Source organism: Symsagittifera roscoffensis, chromosome 3 (assembly GCF_963678635.1).
Source record: "Symsagittifera roscoffensis chromosome 3, txSymRosc1.1, whole genome shotgun sequence".
Lineage (NCBI taxonomy): Eukaryota > Metazoa > Xenacoelomorpha > Acoela > Convolutidae > Symsagittifera > Symsagittifera roscoffensis.
Genome location: NC_087064.1, coordinates 18,413,267 through 18,437,025, shown reverse-complemented (window position 1 = coordinate 18,437,025; position 23,759 = coordinate 18,413,267). Strand labels below are relative to the sequence as shown.

The following is a 23,759-nucleotide window of genomic DNA, read 5'->3' as shown; positions in this document are numbered from 1 at the left end:
CGTCTCCACTTTTAAGATCTCCATTTGTAGCCAAATTTGTTCTTAGCAGCTGTAGTTTAACAGCTGGTCTAGCGCTACTGAAGTGATTAAAACACTGATCTTTGAAATTGTTTATTGAAAATGCTGTTTTGTCCTAGTTTTTATCAAAGTGAGTTTCGTTTTGAGACAAGCATGTAACTTTTTGAGAATTGTATTTTTTTGGAATTTTTTCACTATTCCGTGGCTTTCTGTATCGCAAGTGGCGCAAAGCTCTGCTTCGCCTCTGTGTATACTTTTTGAAACAATGATCTTTGAAATTGTTTCTTGAAAAATTGTTCGGGGAATATTGTTGACGAAAAGCTTTTTAATTGTGCTGAATGTGTTAAATAGAGAAAAAAGCTATTTTTCGAGTGATTGTCAATGAACGGCATTCATTTTTATCCTTTGCCAGTGCAGTCAGCGCTAGCATTTTTTTCGATACCACGGCAACCCTTTTATTTGTAGTTTCCCTAGCGACATGCAAAGGCGTTGCAGTCGTCTACTAGACTTATTAGTAATTACAGGGTCTACAATTTTAAGATCTCCATTTGTAGCCAAATTGGGTTTTAACAGCTGTAGTTTAACAGCTGGTTTAGCGCTACTACTGAAGTGATACTGGGTCAGCAGATGAAAAGTGTTCATGTATAAATAGATTTTTTATTGGCTTTTTTTTATTGTCCCAATTTTTGTCGACTTACTTCCGGGGTTTTTTTCTTACTTTTTTGTCTTCATTTTTCAGAGGGTAAGTTAAATTCATGGTTTCCTGGTTTTTATGCACGCCAGTTTTTAAATTGTTTTCTAACTCTAAAATTTGGAGTTTTATTTTGTTTAATATGTTTTAGGATGGAGAAATTTCATTTAAAGTTGATTTAGGTTGATGGCATAGCGTATTGTTTTTAATGTCAAAGTTTTTTTCAACGATAACATAAATATTTTTTCCTTTTATGTCTTGACTGTTTTGTCTGCGAAGATACGTGGCGAGTTACGAGATTCAGTAGTGTGGTTCTTTCTGACGGAAGTTAGAATAAGTGATTTTTCGTTTCCTTATAGGTCTTATTATTTTTTTTGCTGTGATCCAGCTCTCTTTTATTTGCGTATCATCTTCATATTGACAAGTTGATGAAATTGCTCTGTTATTTTTTCTGGCGCTGAGAGTTTTTTCAGGTCTTCTGCAAGTTCTTTTTTGTGGAAATGGTTCGAAACTTTGGCATTCATTTTTTTGCTATTTCCAATTTATTCTTTCATTTTGATCTTAGTTTATAGCAAACAACGGACAGGGCCTTTTTTATTGCTAATTGTTCCTGTAGGATACGCAGGTTGTTTGGATGCAGGATTTTAAGCAAAGTTCTAACGGCTTTTTTGTTGGCAAGTGTTTGTGTATTTTCAAATTACCATAGAGCAGTTGTGAGTGCGCGAGACGCCTAATCTCCAGGTCGGCGGTTCGTTTACGCCACTTAGCAAAAGTTTTCAAGGCTTTTTTGCCTTTCCTATTGCCAAATATTATCTTAAATAGATGGTAGTATTCCAAATTTTGTCTCAAATAAAGGCAGTATCAATTGCTAGCAATTTCAATTGTTTTTTTTTTCAGGTACAATAATGAGAGTATAGTTAGGATATGAGTGTACGTTGGAGATTAAAATCAAGAAATGTCCCAACAGTGATACAGAAATGGAGCGTTTTGACGGAAAATACGAATCATCTCAAAATTGGAGACTAAATGCGCGCAAAAATCACTCAATGTTTGGATGTGAGACTGGGAAGTATGATGATGATTTTCTTGGAACGCCTTCTATTAGAAGAAGATCCGACCATAGAAAACAGAGAACAAAAGCAAAAGTCAACAGTGAACGTAAAAGTTATCATATTAAATCTAAACAAAACCAAAGATATTCAGAACCAAATATAGTCCATCGAAAAAGAGGTTCTGAGTACCTGGATCAAAGTCGGCACCCCAGAAACATTTATATCAGTATAAGGGAGAAACGTCATGCAAATAGACACAGAAGCAAGTACGTTCCTGCGCCGTCTGATATTTCAAGCAAAGAAACAAAACTGCAAACTCGCGAAAGTGTAAGATCGCCCTCAAATAGTCGCTCAACTTTCTGGCCACTTTCAGACGATAAAACAAAGCAAAATCTCGAATACCGTACAAATAGTGCTAATGCTTCACATAAAAAATTAAAATTATCGGGAAATGTTCAACCAGCAAGAATATTATTTCGGCAAGATGCCGAAAAGATTGATCGAACTCAAGTAAATGAGCCGCAGACTAAAGTACAGGGGTTTGGGACACTTTTAGAAGCTGCTACGGATCATAATTGTATGCGGCAGTCGAACCTACAAAATACACATAATAAGGTGTCCTTGTCACCAAAAATTGTGACATCCGAATGTCCCGGAGACAAAATAGGCAACGCTCAGCCGTGGTCGAGAAATCCTTGCCCTGTATTTTACAACAATAAAGACTCGTTCAAAATGCCAGATGCATCTAAATTAAATGTTGGCAATCATAAGAATCATAGCGACAGTTTGGCTCGAACTTCATCGGAACATTATCTGGCAGCTGAATCGAATGAATCAATTTCTGAAGGCCCTGAAGCAAAAATGCGGAAAGAGTCGTCCAGTAAAATGAGGGACGAAAACAAATTGGAATGCAATCAAAAGTCTGCCTATAAATGTAAAATATCCGTTAGTCAACGTTATTCGGATAGACTAAAATCGTCGAATGAATCATCTAACAGTCGTGTTCGACATCGAGAAACAAAAGAGAAAGAGTCGGAAAGACAAAGATTACACCGAGAGCGATTAAAAGAGACACGCCAAAAATCCGATCAAAGTTCAAATCGTGTCGTTTCTGTATTACATGAAAAAGACGATATCAAAGAAAGAAATGTCGCAGTAACGGGTGAAGTAAAAACACCAAAAGCAGAAATGCGAGATGAAAAATCTGATCACGGATCGATTCCACTTCCTCAAAGTGACAAAACAGAAGAAAAACTAAAAGTTTTTATTCCAGCCGTTGACATACCAATACAAGGTAGAGATATGGGATTCACTTTATATACAGTTTTGACCAGTTATTGAGAGTTTTTAATAAAAAATCTTGATTATGTAGATTGTATTTGTCGAGCTCATAAATTTGCTTTAAGACTGATCAAGTGTTTCTTGCTTTAGAGCAAAGTGTTCTGAACAACTACGAAGAGTCTATTTCCTTGACAGCGGATGAGTTTCTGGTTTACGGAGTTGGCGATATTTCCAAAGTTTCATCAAAAGCTACACTGGATGAAAATAAACGATTGAAACTCCGTAACTGCGGGCGACCCTCGAAAGCCCTAGAGAAACTCAAAGAACATGAGGTTAAATTCCACAAGGTTGAGTTGTTCAAATCAGTGCCGATGGGAGCTCGTCGGTCTGAAAATAGAATATTTGCTCACGGAATCGAAGCAGTTTACGCAGTTCCTAAAGTTTGTGCAATAGCGTACGGTTAGTTGAAATGAGGTGCTGGAAGAATTTGTTGCTGTTTTTTTTTAAGTAGTGTGATTTTCTTTTTGATTTCAAAAAAAATTGCTCACTCTGAAGTTTGTTTTTGCCGTCTGACTTGCGATTTCTGCCATACTTCACTTCAAATTCATTTAGCAAATGAAGGCAAACTGCTCTCTTCAATCACAAAGGTGCAAATGGCGCGAAATAAAGAGACTAATTTCTGGTTTCAAAATAAAACAATAATTCTTAGATTTTTGCGTCGAAAGGAAAAATTATTGCTTTTAAGATTAGCAAGCGTTATCAAATGAGAACATGGAAAGTTTTCAAGGCCAAAAAACTTATTTAACAAAATATCTTGAGTAATTTGGTCAACTCCGTGGTTTCATCAACAAAAATTATGTTTTGAGCTTGACTCAATTAATAATACACTTTCTACTACCTTAATTTTAGTTGGTGGTAATTTTTTCGATTCTGTCTATTTTGGTTTTCGTTTTTATCCCTTATATATGGATTGGTTGACTCCTTTTGCGTCGTTCGATGACAAAAGTGTTTCATATAAATGTGTGGGTGTGTGTAGGGGTGTGTGTATGTGTGTGGATGTTTGTTTGGGTGGGCGTGTGTGTGGGTGTGTGTGTTTATGTGGGTATGGGTGTGTGTGTGTGTGGATGTTTGTTTACGTGAGCGTGTTTGTGTGTGTTTATGTGGGTTTGTGTGGGTAGGGGCGTGGTTGTGTGTGTGTGGTTGTGTTTGTGTGTGTGTGTGTGTGTGTGTTGGTGGGTATTTGTGTGTGTGTGAGTGAGTGTGTGTGTCTGTGTGTGGGGGGAGGTGTGTGTGTCATGATTTGAGTTTGATTACTTTTGAAATACATTTCTTACTATGTTTTAAATTGGTGGCAAATTTTCCGATTCATTCCCTTTCGGTTTTCATTTCTATCACTTACTTTTGCCTTTTTAAAGTAAAAGTTTCTCCGGCTTATAATATATCGGCTTGGTAGACTCCTTTTGCTTCGTTTGATGCCAAAATTGTCTCATATATATGTGTGGGCGTGTGTGTGTGTGTGTGTTGGGGGGGGGGGTATTTATGTGTGTGTGCGTGTTTGGGTGTTGGTGTGTATGTGTGTGTGTTTCTGTTTGTTTGTTTTTGCCGTCTGACTTGCGATTTCTGCCATACTTGACTACAAATTCATTTAGCAAATGAAGGCAAACTGCTCTCTCCAATAACAAAGGTGCAAATGGCGCGAAATAGAGAGACTAATTTCTTGTTTCAAAATAAAACAATAATTCTTAGATTTTTGCGTCGAAAGGAAAAATTATTACTTTTTAGATTAGCAAGCGTTATCAAATGAGAACATGGAAAGTTTTCAAGGCCAAAAAACTTATTTAACAAAGTATCTTGAGTAATTTGGTTAACTCCGTGGTTTCATCAACAAAAATTATGCTTTGAGTTTGACTCCATTTTAAATACATTTTCTACTACATTAATTTTAGTTGGTGGTAAATTTTCCGATTCTGCCTATTTTGGTTTTCGTTTTTATCCCTTATATATGGCTTTGTCGACTCCTTTCGCGTCGTTCGATGACAAAAGTGTTTCATATATATGTGTGGGTGGTGTAGGGTTGTGTGTATGTGTGTGGATGTTTGTTTGCGTGGGCGTGTGTGGGTGTGTGTGTGTGTTTATGTGGGTACGGGTGTGTGTGTGTGTGTGGATGTTTGTTTGGGTGGGCGTGTTTGTGTGTGTTTATGTGGGTGTGTGTGGGTAGGGGCGTGGTTGTGGGTGTGTGGTTGTGTTTGTGTGTGTGTGTGTGTGTGTGTGTGTGGGTATTTGTGTGTGTGAGTGAGTGTGTGTGTCGGTGTATGGGGGTAGGTGTGTTATGATTTGAGTTTGACTACTTTTGAAGTACATTTTTTTCTTTGTTTTTAATTGGTGGTAAATTTTCCGATTCATTCCCTTTCGGTTTTCATTTCTATCACTTATTTTTGCCTTTTTAGAGTAAAAGTTTTTCCGGCTCATAATATATCGGCTTGGTAGACTCCTTTTGCTTCGTTTGATGCCAAAAGTGTCTCATATATATGTGTGGGTGTGTGTGTGTGGGGGGGTATTTATGTGTGTGTGTGCGCGTGTTTGGGTGTTGGTGTGTGTGTGTTTCTGTGTGTTTTTTTTTAGCCGTCTGACTTGCGATTTCTGCCATACTTCACTTCAAATTCATTTAGAAAATGAAGGCAAACTGCTCTCTCCAATAACAAAGGTGCAAATGGCGCGAAATAAAGAGACTAATTTCTGGTTTCAAAATAAAACAATAATTCTTAGATTTTTGCGTCGAAAGGAAAAATTATTGCTTTTAAGATTAGCAAGCGTTATCAAATGAGAACATGGAAAGTTTTCAAGGCCAAAAAACTTATTTAACAAAATATCTTAAGTAATTTGGTCAACTGCGTGGTTTCATCAACATAAATTATGTTTTGAACTTGACTCAATTTTAAATACACTTTCTACTACCTTAATTTTAGTTGGTGGTAAATTTTTCGATTCTGTCTATTTTGGTTTTCGTTTTTATCCCTTATATATGGATTGGTCGACTCCTTTTGCGTCGTTCGATGACAAAAGTGTTTCATATATATGTGTGGGTGTGTGTAGGGGTGTGTGTATGTGTGTGGATGTTTGTTTGGGTGGGCGAGTGTGTGGGTGTGTGTGTTTATGTGGGTATGGGTGTGTGTGTGTGTGGATGTTTGCTTACGTGAGCGTGTTTGTGTGTGTTTATGTGGGTGTGTGTGGATAGGAGCGTGGTTGTGTGTGTGTGGTTGTGTTTGTGTGTGTGTGTGTTGGTGGGTATTTGTGTGTGTGAGTGAGTGTGTGTGTCTGTGTGTGGGGGGAGGTGTGTGTGTCATGATTTGAGTTTGATTACTTTTGAAATACATTTTTTACTATGTTTTAAATTGGTGGCAAATTTTCCGATTCATTCTTTTTCGGTTTTAATTTCTATCACTTATTTTTGCCTTTTTAGAGTAAAAGTTTTTCCGGCTCATAATATATCGGCTTGGTAGACTCCTTTTGCTTCGTTTGATGCCAAAAGTGTCTCATATATATGTGTGGGTGTGTGTGTGTGTGTGTGTGTGTGTGTGGGGGGGGGGGTATTTGTGTGTGTGTGTGCGCGTGTTTGGGTGTTTGTGTGTGTGTGTGTTTCTGTGTGTGGATGTGTGCGGGTGGGTGTTAATGTGGGTGAGGGTGTGTGTGTGTGTGTGTGAAGATGGGTGTGTGTGTGTGTGTGCGTGTGTGTGTGTGGGTGTTTGTTTGTGTTTGGGTGGGTGGGTGTGTGTGGGGGGATGTGTGTTTGTATGTGTGTGTGTGCGTGCGTGCGTGAGTGTGAGTGTGCTTCTCTGTGGGTGCCAGTGTATGTGTATGAGGGTGTGCGTTTATTTCATGGGACTCAGAACTTAGAGTTTTAAAATGTTTGATTGCTCAAACTTTTTAGATTTTTTGAGCTAATTGGTGTTTTTTTTTTTACTAATTGGTGTTTTTGGACTAACGGGTGTCTGCTCAAGTTTTTCGGCTGACCAGCCGCAGTGTAAACTTTAAATGCTAGTTTAACAAAATCAGTTGTGTCGAATAACCTGTTTTCCTCAAAATTAACTTATGCTGAGCAAAACAAATTTATGATAATTGTGGTAGTCTTTCTCGACATTTTTTTTCAAGTTTTTCAACTTTGCGGCTTTCTTTTCATTTTCCGTTTGCTACCTTGCTATATCTTGCTATCCGGTGAAAAAACTTTTCGCCTTGATATAACTTTCAACTTTCATGCGGCCTTGCTCAGGAAACGTATAATCTTGAGAAATTAATTTTTAATTATTAACGCTCAAGACATATTTTTTTAAAAATAAAAATTGAGGTTTGTTTCATCTAGTTATATCAGAAATTGTTTGTTTCCTTTTCAAATTAAACTATCTTGCATTTACCCTTCATGCAGCTGGATATATTGTTCAAAGTTTTATATATAACGGACTTAACAAAATAGGGTTCAAAACAAAACTTTCGAAACATTCGCTTCAAATCTTATTTTTTTTTGTTTTGTTTTACATCATTGTTCTATTTTTGAATATGGCTGCATTAAATCCATTTTTTCATCAAATTAATTAAATCAACAATCCATTAAATCAATATTGAAACATTTTTGCAATAATGAGACTTTTTTTATTGTTGTACTTTTTCTTTTCTATCGTTTTTTTTTTCATTTTTCTGAGTCGATATTTTTAGTCGTTTTTCTGTTAGTTCCATTAGAGAAACTCAAATTCATTCCTTCGAAATTGTTTCCGGATATTGAAAACCATGGTTTCTGTGGCGAACACGATCAAGTTCTGCCTCATATATATTTTTTTAATTTTTGGTTTGTAATTAATGCAGTTTTGTGTGATTCTTCTACGCGGCAAACGTCACAAAATTAGAACCTCTTGAATGTGAACTGTTTGTAGTCTAATCTGCTTCTTAATTTGGCAAGTTTTTATTGTTCCGACTATTGAATGTGGGGAGGAACTTTGTATTCGGGTGTGTTATAATTTTTTCTCTTTTTTTTCAACTTATTGTTTTTCAGGTAAAATCAGGTACCACAAATAATCTTCGGAATTGGTCGAGTGATGTATCATACTAAAGCCCTATCAGTCGTGATTCGAGCAACATTAAAAAAATTTGAAATTTTTTTGCAGTGTTGAGAAAAGCCTGGAAGAAGTTTTTGATTTTTGGTCTAATTTCGAGCTAATATGGCGAGCATGCAGGCTTACAATGGATTTTTTATGTATGCCTAATTTAAGCCCTGAAAAAAGTTTTTTCAAGTAAAGTTAGTTTTTGGAGTTTTTTAGCGCCATTTTGGGAATAAAATTTTGAAAAAAATTCACCAAATTTTTCTATAAAAACTGCCTTCAAATGGGCCTATATTAGTATGACGGTCGAATATGCCTTAGTTTTTTGGCTCAGATCTTTTTCACACCTACGCAGAAAAAGCGACACTAATTTAAATAAACTTTGTTTGTATTTTTTAGGACTATGGTCAGAATTTTTGGTGCTAATTGCACAGTAACCGGCTAGCCATGTTGAATTTGGCATTTTTAAGAAAATCGTTTTTTATTGTTAACATTTTTTCGAAGTTTTTTTTCACAATCAAATAGTCAAAACGACTGATTCCGCCCATTTAGTGGCAAACCTGGGAAAATTTTCCTATTTCTACCGGTAATAGTGTTTCATGAAAATTACCGTTCGTTTTGAAAGTTTTAAAAATATATATTTTTTGGTTTTATCAGTATGTTTAAGCTGGCCGATGAGATGCAAGTGGTGCGAAGCTCAGCTTTGCCTCTGTGTAGATTATCTTTGGATTGTTTCGGCCAACTTAAAAGTTCAGGACTTTTTGTTTCAGCTTCTCGTGCAGTATTGGCGTATGAAGCATGTATAGCCAAGTTCCTCTACCTCTTTTTCGGGGACTATGAGCTGGCCGCTTGTCTATTGAGGTGCTACGTTTCCACTCTACACATCACAAAGGCCAGTGAACAGTGACGAGCATTTGATTGAATATAATTTAAAATACGGAATATTTCCCATTTTCAAATTTTTTCAGACTAGTGTGTTTTCAATCAAACATTTGAGAAGTCGAAAATGGGATTTAACGAACATCGAAAACCAAAGTTTTTTGCAAAAAGTCGAAGAAAGTTTTTTTTGCTAGAATACAACTGGCTAGCGAAATACATTTTAAAATTTATATTTATACACTTATCAGCTTAAGTTCAAATGATCGTGTCTGACAAAGGCGAACACTCTAATCAATGCGCCGGATATAGACGAATTGGAAGCTGATAGTGCGGCCAAGTTACCGAAAATACAAACAAGATTCACGATGCAAGTTAACTCAGTCGCGAAATTGCAATCGGAACATTTTGATCGGACAGCTCTAGAAGCGGAGAATCCATCAATTACTGCGAATCCAGACGAGTACAGAAAAGTAGAAGTTACTGACACGCAAACTGGTTCTAGTGGAACCGAGGATACTGAAAGGTTAATCCGATTTCCCAGTTTGAAAACGTCTCAAGGTAAAATCTCAGACGAAAGAAAGACCGCAGCTGGTTCAAAAGCGACAGAAAAACTTGACTTTACTAGCTCAAATTTATCCAAAAAACTTGATTCAAACACGTGCCGTGTAAAAAACTCGAAATTAAATACATTTATTGATAAAATGTTTAAAGATAAATTATCAACTGGAGAGGAGAAGCTAAAAGATGATGGGAATTCGAAATGGACAAAAATTAATCCCCCTAAAGCGACATCTTTTCAAGAAAGTTTTGACCCTACCTGCGCAAACGCGATAGTTGGTTCAGCTCTTGAAAGTTCGAATAAGAAGCTCGAGCATAAAAAGGCGATAACTTCCAACTACGGCAAAGTGCACTTATCTGAGACAGGAAACGAGACCATGTTGCAATCTGAGAATGAACCAGTGCTTAAGAACGATTCCAAAAAGCTTAAAGATGACCGAGGTGATACTGATTTTAAGAACGACTCGATTGCTTCGCGTTTGCGAGAATCTAGAGCGCGAACTGGATGGTTACAGCGAACAAGCGTCACTGACCAAACGACTGTATCAAGAAATGACAGCAGTATGTCAAGTCAAAATCAAATCGATCCAATTCATCTTGAAAGCAGCTCACAGGGAGGCAAATTATTAAAATACCCGGAAGGTTTTTCCGGAAAAGATCCAGTGAAAATATGCCAAACGGACTCGAAACAAAAAAAAACTGACCACGCACCTCAACCAGCATCATTAGAACCTGGAATTGGAATGAATGCTGTTAAAAAGAGAGCTAAAGAACTGTGCAACATTTTACTCGATTCTAAATCTTTTCCAGTGTCATTTGCCTCTCACAGTTGTGGAAATATAATAGAAAACATTTTGATAGAATCTTGTTTCAAATGTCTTGAAAAACTGAAGTCAGCCAACAATATCGACTTTGAATCAATTAATTTACAAGATTTAGATGGAAGTCTTCTCAAAATTGAGTTTGGTATCAAATCAACTCTAAAAAGTGGAAATGATGGCAGCAAAGCAAAAGATGACAGTAAAAATCATTCCTCGAGAGCCTCGGAGTCTTCTGACGATATTCGGGTTGTTTTCGTTTTGAGTGATGATGATGATGAAGACAGCAACGATCAAAAGTGTGACAAAATTCTGATCGAAAAGCCATCTTCTTCTGCGTCTGTTTATACTAATCATCGGGTTATAAATTACCAATTAACTTTTCATTTTGACATTTTCACGAATGAGATGGGAGCGACTGTCAACTCAATGCCTGTGGTTTGGAAATACAGTCCAAAAAGTGACTCATGGCGTGCGAAATGTCAGATAAGTGAACAAACAGTCGTCAATACAAATGAAAAATGTATGAATCCTTCGGATGCGCTTACGAATCTGCTGATATTTTATACTGAAAATTTTCAGAGTCTGAATAACTGCTGAAAGTAACTCACTATCTCTTTGTATAAACTTGGTGGAGTAAACTTCAGTTAAATTTTTGTTTGATATTCAGTTAGTTAGTTATTGTGATCTTTTCTGTTCAATTTTCACGTTGCTTATTACTGTCGATCAGATATTTCAGAAAGTTTCAGCTATAAGGCCAAAATTCGTTTATAGTCATTCCAGCTCCTTGTTATTGCGAAGCAATTCTCCAGATTGTAAAGCAATGTTTAAGCTCTTGTTACAGCTCAACAATACAGCTGAATACGAGTTAGAATTTTTTTACATTAGTGAAGCTTGTGTTGTGAAAAAAAACAGTTTTTATTTTTTCCGTTGCAGGTCGCAAGTTTGATATGTTTTGTTATGCAAGTTAAGCCCACAGTTTTACCAGTGAAAATTGAATTGCGATTTTCAAGTTTATTGCAATGGGGCTGTCGACTGACTCGCCCATCTTAGCTCGCAGATGATTTTTGCACACATGACTTCAGCTTTAAATTTTAAGTGATTTTTTGCTACTTTTTTGCTGTACTTGCTCAGCGTGGTCACGATGCTCTTTTTTTCTTTGTTTTTTTGGCTCTTGGGTAAACTTTATGAAAAAGTAACACCGTTTCCATTTCCCTAAGACATCTCTAGATTCCGTTTCAGGACAAAATATCCCTTGCCTTCATATCCCAAGCGAAGGTATCCTCTTCAAATATAACCAGCAGTTAGAATAGCCCAGGAAGAAGTAGCCCACGCAAAATAATGTATCCAATCTGAGGAATGATAATTTTTGAAAAAGAGCGTGAAATCTATTTCAGTTCAAAGCGTGAAAGTTGCAACGCACGTTTTGAATCCACCGACTTCTGATTTTTTTTTTTTATTAGCCCCCGCCCTGCTCAGTGCAGGACCAACCGTGGGGGAGGGGGAGATGTCATCCATTTTGCCGCAGCCGGTCCCACCTTGAGGAGGCGGATGACACTGGGACCCCTCCAGCCGTGACCGAAACGTGATCCGACTTTTGATTATCAAAGCTGAAAGCTATGACTTTCTAGGCTCGGGTTCATGACGTTTTTTTTCGGCTCAATTATCGTGTATTATCTTATCTGCTCAGTTACTGCTTACTTTTTGTTTCGCTACAATTTTCGGAGTGTTTTCTTCAAATTGAAACGCATTCGAGACGCATCAAAACAGTTTTTGGTGTTTTTTGATTTTTTACGGAGTGGCTTTCGTCCTATTTTCTTTTCGGCTAGCGGCCGTGCTATTTATTTACACAGTGGCTTCGCCACTGTGTAAATTACTTGATTGTTACTTTTTTAGGTGTATTTGTAATGGCAGTTTCCCTGTATCAACCTCCAGATCCGCTGACGATCGAGCAGTTTCTGTCGCCTTGCAGCATAATCCAAGTGACGCTGTGTCCTCTAGCCTTGAGGAGTTTCACGAAAATGGAGAACATGGGGTCGCCATATGAGGTGGTGGACTCATTGGGTCTGTTTGACGGCGGTCATTACAGAATAGACTACAGTGAGTTCAGGATTTCCAAGCCCAAAAGTGTTGTCTATGGGTGCTTTCTTACTGGCTCCCAACCTGGCTGGATCCGATGCATTGCCTATGGTACGTTTCGGCTACAGATGGAATAACGAGCATTATATTGTCGTGACATAAGATCCGAATAAGAGAAAGTTGTATTAGCTAATCGAAATTGAAATTCAAAAGTCTGCCATGAAGAATGAAGTTTAACGTAGATTCGAAAATTTCTGATGGTCGCATTTTTGTCATGCGAATAGCTTCCAAGGATTAAAATTTTAAAATTTTGATCTTTGAAACGTACATTCTGTTGATTACACTAGCGAGTTTCAGCTTAGTTTATTATTACGAACCTTCTTTTTTCTAACCTAACTCGCAAATAAAAAGACTTCCTTATTTGGAAGTTTCACTGTAGCAATGGAAATTGCATAGCATCTGTTTTCTGCTTTACTTGTGGCGTGTGAGTAGAGTCTATTGAGCCTGCGTGGCTGAGTGTTTATTGTGTGAGACTCTAAATCTCTAGGTCGGACGATTGTGAGAAGTTGCCGTTTTTTTTTTTACTAATTCGAGGTTTATTTCTTTTTCTGATTGCATTTCATACAGGTGTTTTTTGTCGTGTTCTCGCTTAAATTTGCGAAGCTTCGCTTCTCTGTTAAATATGGATTACTCTGGAAAACCTTATTTCAACAAGCAGTAAATTTCACCATTTTTTTCACATGAAACGTGCGGATGCTTACAATTTCATTCACGAATTTGCTTTTGAACATCATATTTTTATGCATAATTTAATGATCCGTTTATTTTTTTTCAACACTGCCGATTCAAAAGTTGATTTTGGTTTTTCGATACAGGTTCGACTCAAGAAGCCGCTTTGAATGCCTGTTGTGCCCAGCTAATTGCAATCTGCTCTCAGAAACCAGTGTTAGCCACCAACCTTCTGAGGAGCTATCAAACTTCTCAGAATGGAAAGTTCCAATTGTTCAGTCAGCCTTGTCTGGTTGCAGCTCCTGATACATCAGTGTCGTTGACGACTCCCTTGAACGAATCAGAACTGGCAAATCAAGATGTAAGTGTCTTGGAACAATCAAGGATTTCAGAGAGTCAAGAGGAGCCCCAGTTGAAGAAAGTAAAAGTAGAACCCGGCATCATTGACCCAAACTACATGTGTTCAACTCCTATTGATAAGAATCAAATTTCTAATAGCGAATCCTCTGCGAGGACCAAAATATCTGATGATCATGTGAAAGATTCTATGCTCTGTAGCGATAATCATGGTGTTGAAAAGGAGTCGACCAGTGAGTTCAATAACGATGGTTTGACTCAAAGCATGGAAGCTCACAAAAATGGAGGTTGGTTTGATTTTTATACTACTATCATTATAGGGTTTGTGGAATAAAAGCAATAAGAATCATACAATTTTTATAATATATTAAGTTCGAAAGCGTTTTGTTTAGATTCCAAGATTGGCCGCGAGCGGAAAACGTTGAAAAATGTCTCAATTGATCAGTTTTTTGACATGGATCCGAAGTTTTCGCCAAAGTGTACCAATCTAAATGACCGAGGGAGACGTTTCATCGAAACAAGCCTGGAGAAAGGCAACTTCTTGACCCCTTCGAATGCCATGTCTTACGTTGCGACTCAGAAATTTACGCATGTGCATATGCAGTTCGAAAGCAAAGATGGTCAGATCATGTATCTCTTTGGCTTGACCGCATACACGCGAAATCGCCGAACTGTTCGAACTATCGCATTTGGTAATCAGAACTTATATAATATTCTATTGAGCATTTTGGCACTTGATTTCCTACGCAAAAGTTTCATATTAAATACAATACGTTTCAGTCGTGATTCAAGCCTTCATAAAAGTTCCGCAAAAGTGTCACTTCTTTGTGTCAAAATTTTCTGGAGTTGATATAAAGTTGCACTCCAACTATGCAATATACATTAATGAAAGAGACTACCTTGTTTCTTACGTTAATTGAGCAAACAAAGAGGTCCTGAAGCTTGGATGAGCGCTCTTCGTCGACACGTAAAGAGAAGCATTGATAAACTCGCAAAATAATTTTGACAAAAAAAAAATCATTTTTTTTCTAATGAAAATTACTATTGTCGGAACATTTTGTGCAACTTGAGCAGCTTTATGAAGTTTGATTGGCCTTAATCTATTTCTTGTAATCGATTACTTTTTTCAGTATTTTGATTTTTTTACCCGTAGCTGAACCGCATACTAATCTAAATATTCCATTCACAGTGCTATTTATTTTTTCATATTTCTTTCATGCTACCTTGACCGTGAATATTGTCACGGTAGTATGAAGGAACTATCAAAATGTATTAAGCACTGTGACGGGAATATGAACTGATTTAGATAAATCTTCAGGTAGGGGTAATTCTTTTTTAATTAGGACAAAAATTCTTGGATGTACGGCTAAGTGGGTCGCTGTCTTTTCAGGTGCAACTTGAACGTTGTTTCTCCAAAATTTTCGAGCAGGTGTGTGTGTTAGGAGCCTTTCTTTGATCGGGAGACGCCACATGGCGTCCTGTAAGCCGTGCAAAGCGGAAGACTCCCGCCGGGTTGGTCTGTAGGCAGATGATATCTTCGTTTTCTCCCATGTTCTTTTTTCTTCTGTTCAGGCTGTGCATCTTATCAGGAAGTGCTCCGATGTTTCTTCTTCGACTTCGCAGTACTCGCAGGTTGGGTCATCTGAGTATGCGAACCGGTGCTGGGTCTGAAGGAGGAAAGATGCTATGTTTGCTCACAGTTTGAAGAGCATGACCTCTTCTTGTCTCGAGCAGTTCACTGAGCGCTCCAGCGGTCTGCCTCCCGAGGCTTGGCGGTGAGTTGAGAACTCGGGGGCGTTCTCGTTATTGTGTTGGACTTGTCTTTACGCTGGGCAACCAAATACTCGAAGACGATTCCCCTTCGGATCTGGTCGAGTCGTCTTCTGGCCATGGTGGGCCAGTCTTGGCGGAAGGACTGCTCTCCTCTTGATCTGAGTCTGGGTCTTGTCAGGTTGTGCAGGTGGTGTTCTTCCGGGTATCTTCTGTACCTGTCCCACAGCATCGCGGCACGATCTTCTATCTCCTGGTAAATAGGCCGGAGGCGCGCGTCTGTCAAAGTTGCCGAGGAAGGAGTGTCTGTCGGGGTACCAGTGATAACTCGGCTCGCCCGTTTGTTGGCAACCTCGATGAGTTGGAGGTTAGACTTTGCCAGGAACGGTCTCCAGATGTCGATAGCGTAGAGTCCACCGGGTGGGCGCCCGCGTCTGCTGCTCACTTCTTCAGGCGTTTTGTCACCATACTCTTCATTACCTTAGACATGCAGGCCAGCAAGGAGTCAGGATGGTAGCTTTTAATCTGATAGGCGAGCTTCCCGTTCTTCAGGATCCGCACAAAGACGGCATTACGACAAGAACCCGGGATGCGGCCCTGTGACCAGCTGTTGATGATGTCCAAGAGCTTTTCCTGGGCAGCCTCTGGGAGATTCTTGATCATCTCCGTTGAGATCTTGTTTTGGCCTGCGGCGCTCCTCTTCATGCTGCGGACCACGGTTGTCAGTTCGTCCAGAGTGAAAGGGCTACCTGTCCCGTCTTCCGTGTCTAGATCTTCCTGCAGTCTCCTCCGTACTTCAAGGTAAGCCTCTTTCTGCTTTGTCTTTGGACCGGGACGCGGCTGACCTCGGCGTAGGTCGTGCCTGCTGGCTCCGCCTTCTGCTTAAGGGTGTTGGCCACTTTGCTGCCTTCTGAGATAGCGGACTCGGGGAGGGGCTGTCTTTTGCGGCCATCGAAGCCCTTGAGGGTGGCACAGACTTTTGTGCTAGGGACTCTCGGATCGAGAGTGCTTGCATACTCCTTCCAGGCTTTAGATTTTCCGTCGCGGATCACTTCATCCAAGTTCTTCTTCACCCGGTCCAGCTGGGTTGCGGAATCGTTTGACGGAGAGAGCTTCCAGTGGCTGAACTTCTTCTGGTATCTAGACCTAGCCTGGGCGCAGTTTCGAGTAAGTTGTTGTGTAACCGCTTCGAGGTTTCGTCGTTTTTCTAGCCTCGTAGTTAAGCACAATTTGGCTTGTTTTCGAGATTTTTTTAATAACTTTAATTCAAAAAAAAAACATGGAAAGGTAAACATTTGTAGACGCTTGCTATTAAGGTAAAAGCTGATAAATTGTGTGGCGACTGATTAGGACCAGTACTTTTCCAGGATTGGAGACTAATATTTCTTCGTACTCGTTCAAAAAGAATGCAACTTCTTGCTATTTAGAGTTTACGTGCCTTTGATAATTACTGTGACTTACTAATGGGGAGAAAATTGTGAAAGAATAAATTTTTCTATCATTCTACTTATTTTAGTTTTCTCTAAACGAACTTAAATGTTAATGGTTAATCATTTTTTGGGACGCGAAACTTAGTACGAACGAGGGAAAATCGATGTAATTCGAGGGAAAACTTAGTACGAACGAGGGAAAATCGATGGAACGAGGGAAAATCGATGTAATCGTATATTGGAAATCGATATAATTTTAAGATTCAACTCAGCAGATTGATAAGGCAAGCTCTGCTTTTCCTGATTAGGAAGAAAGATAAAAGAAAGAAAATTACATCAAGGTTTCTCTGGTTACCTATTTCTCCTATGATGTAATGCCCGCCCAAGTTAAGTTTAATTCGTTTTCAGTGCGAATGGTAGAGGCGGTGAGAGGTCGTTGTACGAGTCCGGTCCTTAATACGCGGTTGGTAATGGACATTGGAGAAAAGGAAGGCTCTCGGTTGGTAATGGACATTGGAGAATGGACATTGGAAGAAAAGGAAGGTTGGTAATGGACATTGGAGAAAAGGAAGGTTATTGCAGCTTGGGTTTCCTGAGGGATATAATTTAGGGAAAGGTTTTGTGGCAGGAACCGATAATGTGGCTGTTAAGAGAAGAGTTTGCTAATGGAATTTTTTCCGACATGGACTTAATGATATGTATTTTGCATTTTAACAATAAGAAGCCATTGGTGCTCTGTTTGCGTTGATTTGATTATTTTTCGATCTCAATTTGACTCCTTATTCATGACTCATTGGTGAAAACCAACTAAATGAGTAGTTTTTTTTTATAGAACGTGATTTTTCTTTTGTTGCAAAAGCTTCTGTCTTTTTAAAGCTTTTATGCCGGACTCATATTGGCTTATGTGTTTTAATTTTGAACGAAGTCTGGTTAAAGATGAAACGGAAAATTAAAAAGTCAATCTCATCAATACAAGTTTTCGGTTGATGTTCCAGATGAGTTTTCGTTTGAGGTGGTTTTGAGGAATTGCTTGTTTCTCCAATGTCTCGTGGCAAAGGGCAACCATATCGAAAAAAAAGAAGTTTTGTGCCACGTTCCTCTGCTATGATATGACGGGAGCAAGTCAAGTATGGTTTTCGTGATTCTGCGTTCTATAAATAAATGCGTTGGACTAAGTGATTTTCGAGCTTCAACCAGTCCTCTTAAGTTTCTTCAGTAAACGCTGAGATTGAAATATAAGCTAAAGTTGGTGCTGTCCTAAAAGAATTTTTAATTAGGAGGAAATTTGCTGTTGCAATCAGCTTGTTAGCATTTTTTAGGATGCAGCAGTTACGAGGTTTGAAAGTTTATTCAAAAGGAATTAAGAGTTTGTATAGTGTTGCAATTTTTAAAATGTTTAATAGAAGAAGGAATTACTTTTTTTATAACAATTGTAATTATTCGATATTAATGAGCTGATAAATAAAAATGATTATTATTTCAGCAAAGTAAGGGATAGTATTTACGCCTAATAGTATTCGATTGCAAGCTGTTCTAAAAACTTTGAAGTAGTTTCAATCTGTTTTAACAAAAGATTTTAGTACCAATTAGAAAATTGCAAAAGAAATGCCACCATCTCTGTCGCCATATGATAACGTCCTATCATCTTTAAGGTCATATTTTTTCTTCGAAATTCGAAGTTCAAGCTTTTTTCAAAAAACAATTCAGTGACTCTTTTTAATATAATTTCACAGCTTCTCGCGGATTGAAAGAGTTAGGACGTCGCCAATAAAATTTCACTGTGTACAAAAAGTAAAGCTGTAATAGTCTCAATATAATCTATCACCAATGTTTCGCAGGCCCAGGAAACAATATGTAAACTTTTTTGGTTAAATGGCTGAATAACTAAAAAAAAGTTTTCTTGATTAATGAAGAAAAGCGTTTCAGCTAACCATCCTTCATTGGCGAGGTCCGCTTGCTATGCCAAGATGTTCTATCTGTACTTCGATGAACGGCACTTACCGACTGAACTTCTGCGAATACATTGGGTCTCTTTGAATGGCCGGGGCAGGTGGGTTCTCCATGCTTTGCCGGAAGAAGTTGTCGTGGACGCGAGTCTAGCCGGGAAGTTTTCACAAACATTGTGCTCTCATGGAGTAGAAACTGAATGCAAAATAGAATTGAAAACGAATCTATATAGAGCGAACGTTTCTGGGGACCATGAGGAAAATATACACGTTGAAGATACAGAAAGAACTTCCATGGAGGAAAAGGGTAAAAACAGTTTTACTTTATGCTCTGAGACTATATGCTTTGGTTATTTTGGTTATATATAATTACCTTTACTTTCTGTCCCGTAAATAACTTTATTCACAGAATGGTAAAAATTAGAAATAGTAAATTTAGGTTCTGTTCATAATGAATTCAAATTTCTCTGCGTCTCCGGAACACTTGGTTCAGAGACAACGAATACGCGTGGCACGGCAAAGATGCTTGGTTCGAATCTGACAGGAGCTGGTTTTTTTTCAAACGGAAGTACACCATTTTTTTTTTTGAAAAAATGGCGGCTTCTTATTTGTCGGCTTATGTTTTATCGGCTTAGCTGCCACGTCGTAAAATTGTTTTTTTTTTGTTTTACGCAATTCACATTGTAGATGCTGTAAGTGTTTTGATTTACTTCTGCTGTTTGTAATTTTGTGAAATCGTATTTTTTCTTTGTTTTAGTTTTTTTCTACCCAGCTTAAAAGCTTTATTCTCCCCCAATAATTTCGATTTATTTTTTATCGGCTTAGTGACATAATTTTGAGGCGTGTTAAGGAAAACATACATTTTATGCTGACTGGATTGCACAAATTGCTAAAATCTTAATAGAAATTGCAGTTCAACTTTTTAATACATTTTTTGGCTTTTTTTTTACTTTTTCTTCGGCATGATAGGTTGCTGCCTATACTATATCGACTTAATGGCCTCATAGTTCGTCTTTTGGCGAATGAAACAATGGGTGGTGCGTGTGTATTTTAAGAGCAAGGAGGGCTTGATAATTTTTTAGTCGTAATTTTTTTTTTTGATTTTTTTCGGCTTTTATGCTTAATTTATGGTTCTTTTTTTTCCGGCTCATTAGGTTTCGGCCTATATTATCTCGTCTTAATGGCCTCAAAGTGCGTCTTTTGACGAGCGAAACAAAACTTGTTTGTGAGTGTGTGTATGTTAGGGGCGAGGTGGGTTTAAACGTGTTTTTTTTTGTTTTATTTGACGAGCAAATAAAGTTGTGTGCGTGCCGGTTTTGAGGGTGTTGGGGACTTCTTAACTTTTTATGTTAAGTTTGTTGATTTTTTCTGCTGATGTATTTTTGGCTTTGTTACAGCTTGGTAAGTCTTCTTCCGATGCGAATTTCACATTATATTGTCTTGGCATGTTTTTGTTTGAAAATAGCCTGATTTATTTCGATAGATCTAATTTTTTAACATTTTCGATTTTTTTGCCGACTTAGCTGCTTGCTGGTTTTGCATCGCAAGTGGTGCGAAGCGCATCTTCGCCCACTGTATAAATTATGCATTTCAATCAGTTATTGAAACCAAGTGTTACTTCGGTGTCAGAGGGTGTTTGTGAAACAAGCTTTTTATTATTTTACTGGTTGTTTTAGTAACCGGAATCACGACACATGAAAAATCTCCCGAAAGCCAGGTCATTAGCTTCGAAGAATATCTGGATATCAATCCGGCTTTTCGTGAAGAAAAGCACTTGCCTTTAAGTAACAAAGGCAGAATATATATAAATGCCAGAATTAGCGAGGGTTATAGCACAATTGGTCCAAAAGGAAAATGGTTGTTTCCTTCTCTGATTAAAGAGAACTTTCGACTGTGTACGATCAACAAAAGCAGTGTGTTCGCTGCCTTTTCATCTGCCTCAAATTCTTTAACTATGGCATTCAGTAAGTTTTTCACATTTTTTTTGATCGGTAGGCTCCCTGAGGGTACGAAAAGATAGTTAAGAGAAGATCTGTATGTTTCCACCCAAATACAGATATTCTGGTCTGGTGACCTCATAACTAAAGTAAATATATTGAGTCTGATTCATTACAGAAATGGCATTATGGTTTCCAGGGAAAAGAAAAGAAGTATTGGAAATGGTTAATGAAAATTGCAAAACGATGTAATATCTTTTTAACATAAATTCAAGGCTTTTAGATAGTTTAAAAAAATCCGTGCAAACTGTATGATTTAGTCGAAATAAGCTTGCAAAAATGACGACATGAGAGTAAAGTAATCTGCCACCCACAGTCCTAATTTGCTCCTTAATGTACATATCTTAACCATGCCTGTTTAAGGTAACAATAGTAAAACGGCTGCTTGTGCAAGTATAGCGAAATTGATGTACGTTATCTACGGCGAGCGCCAACTAGCAGTATCATTCTTCCAGAACCATTGGCGGCAACCACTGAAACGCTCATCTTTTTTATACGATAAACCAAATCTTAATATGCTGACATGTCGCAGTCGTACTGTTTTGCATAGATTCCAAAAAATGTTTGGTTTTACTATCGGCTGTATATCAAAACGTTCTAGTGTCAACAGCACACGAGACAATGACGATGAACATTTTGGTCAGGGTAACCATGACTGCAAACCAAACCCGTTTTGCGCTCTGAATGATTCTTTTCAAAGCGTTTCATCCAATCAAACAAAAAACAACGAATTTGATAACTTAACAACTAGTCAAACAGGTGCAGTTGAAAAAACACATGTCGATGACCCTGGCATCATTACCGTTGATGATTCGGAGGACGAACATAGTGAGCTCGTTGGACTATTTTCAACTCAAAAGCCAGAAATAAAGAACTCAAACTCAATGGATGTCATCACGAAAAGCGGGAAACGAAAGCTGGTGAGCTACTCTAATGCCGACCTACTCCCGTGCTCCAAGCGTCTTAAGAATTTGATGACTGGAAACGAGACGTTGAAATATGAACTTGAGTTGATCAAAGAAAACGTGAAGCAAACTAAGCTCTCATTAAATAACGATGGACAAAGAAAAGCTGGAAATAAAACTAAAATTATTGAAAAACGTCTGAAGGGCCTCCAAGAATCTATTTGCTGCAACAATTTAGAGCTTTCAGTTGAAAATAATCTAGTTTCAAAGGAATTCGTTGTTACCCTAACAGTCAATGGCACGTTCAAGTTTTCAGACAAATTTGAAAGCTTCGATAATTTTTCGCCGCAATTTTGCAAAACATTGAAAAGGACCAAAAGGTTCGTCAAATTGCTGGAGGAAGCAACTGATGCTCCTCTGATTCCCGAAGAAATGTCTGAAAATGTTCCTTTTCTCGCGAATATTCTTCAAAAAAGTGCAGGCGTTGATGTCGATTTGCTGCCGGTGACTTACAAGTACAATTCTAAGCACGGAAAATGGCGGGCTTTTTTGGAAACAAAAGATCAAATTTTGAAGTCAGAACTGAAATTGACGAAACAGGACTCAGCGAAAAGACTTTTGTTGCCATATATGACTGACATTCTTGGTTTTCAAGTTGTATAATACTTATTTCAATGATTTTGTCGTCGATTAATGATTCGTTCTTTTTTTTAACAGTCTAATTTTTTTAAAGATTAGGTAAAATTGAAGATACTGATTTTCGCACTAGTTTTTAAACTCACTTGGCAAAAATTTTTGTAGTATCGAGTCAATAAAAACATTGAAGATAAGACAGTGATGATTCAAAAAAGCACTACCATTTTTTGAAAATGTTTTAACATGTTGAGCGGTTTGCTGGCATCAATGCAAAATCGAGCTAAAATATTAGTCAATTTTCAAGAACAGCGAAGTATTCAGGGGATAGAATTCGGAAAAAGAGTTTTGTTTTTTGGCTTGAAAGACATTCAAACTGCAGCGGAGGGATCAAATGTGGTTTTCAAGTGGATATGATTTTTAGAAAACTCCAATTACCCCTAATTATTTTGTCGGAGAAGCCTATTGTTCTGACCAGTCCATGATGAGAATGAGCTACGGTATATGATTCAATTTTTGTCACGCAGTCAAGTATATCCCAACAAATTTCTGATGTAAATGAACGTGATTTTTACACAAGGTTTTTATCGCAAAAAAACTATTCATCTCAATGAAAATTTCTTAGATTTACTCGGACTTATGTGGCGGGCAACTTATTTGAACAGAATTGGCAAAAAAAAGTTAATAAAGGTGTGATGATTGTTTTTTTTTTTCAAATGTCCAATTTCAGCCAGAATAACATTTTTGAACTGGTATAGGTTATGATTTTGTTGTTTTTGACCATTTACTTTTCTACTTCCTTCTACAAGCTATCAAATAATTAGAATTGTAGAGAATTCAATTTTACTATGCAAAATCTTGAAATTTTTTCAATAATTTTTTTAGAAATCTGGATAACTCCCCTTCAAAATTGAATATTAACAAACATCACTATAATATAACCATTAAAATTATTTCGGGCTAATACATGTATTTTTTCAGTATAAAATCTCATTTACAACCATTAAAAATTTGCCTGAAATACACTCATGAAGAGTTTAGACTTGTCCGAGCGGAAAAACTGAAAGGTATTCTCATCCGGTATCGACCAAAACTCAAAGACGTACGAATTATCTTGCAAAATGAAGAAAGAACTAATAGAAAAAATAACATACTAAAACCATACTAACAATACTAATTTTCTAGCTATTTTTGTGCTCATTAGATCTTTCTTGTTCAAAGAAAAGTTATTCAAGAAAAGGTTGTTGTATCTGTTCGATGATGTTTTTGGACGTTTTCGTGGACTATTTGCACTATTTAAAGTGAACTCACCGCAAACAATCCGCGTTGAATCAGGAAGAGTAATTTTGTTCCAAATGTGTTTCCAGTGTCATAATAATTTGTTTTTTTTTAAAACCGACCTAGGTTGTATGTAAGCTATATTATAAACTAAATGTTTGCTTTTGCTTAGATCTGTATAGAGTAAATTTATAATTTACATTCAAAGTCGAAATACATTCAAAGAATATTATTTTGTTTGGTCTCTTGAA

The 23,759-nt window shown here is 37.6% G+C and overlaps 2 protein-coding genes across 2 annotated transcripts; both read left to right on the top strand.

The window, feature by feature from the left end:
* The first annotated feature begins 1,610 nt into the window (after window positions 1-1,610).
* On the top strand, window positions 1,611-11,210 carry LOC134842410 (uncharacterized). The gene is made up of 4 exons (XM_063858734.1): window positions 1,611-3,055; window positions 3,193-3,501; window positions 8,900-9,021; window positions 9,287-11,210. Exons 1-4 carry the CDS (start codon window positions 1,687-1,689, stop codon window positions 10,982-10,984), a joined length of 3,498 nt encoding a protein of 1,165 aa, XP_063714804.1. The 5' UTR covers window positions 1,611-1,686; the 3' UTR covers window positions 10,985-11,210.
* A 1,073-nt stretch (window positions 11,211-12,283) lies between these two features.
* On the top strand, window positions 12,284-22,338 carry LOC134842219 (uncharacterized). The gene is made up of 6 exons (XM_063858453.1): window positions 12,284-12,574; window positions 13,339-13,836; window positions 13,942-14,241; window positions 18,676-19,002; window positions 20,372-20,659; window positions 21,056-22,338. The coding sequence occupies exons 1-6, from the start codon at window positions 12,292-12,294 to the stop codon at window positions 22,258-22,260; spliced, it is 2,901 nt and encodes a 966-aa protein (XP_063714523.1). The 5' UTR covers window positions 12,284-12,291; the 3' UTR covers window positions 22,261-22,338.
* Window positions 22,339-23,759: the final 1,421 nt, after the last annotated feature.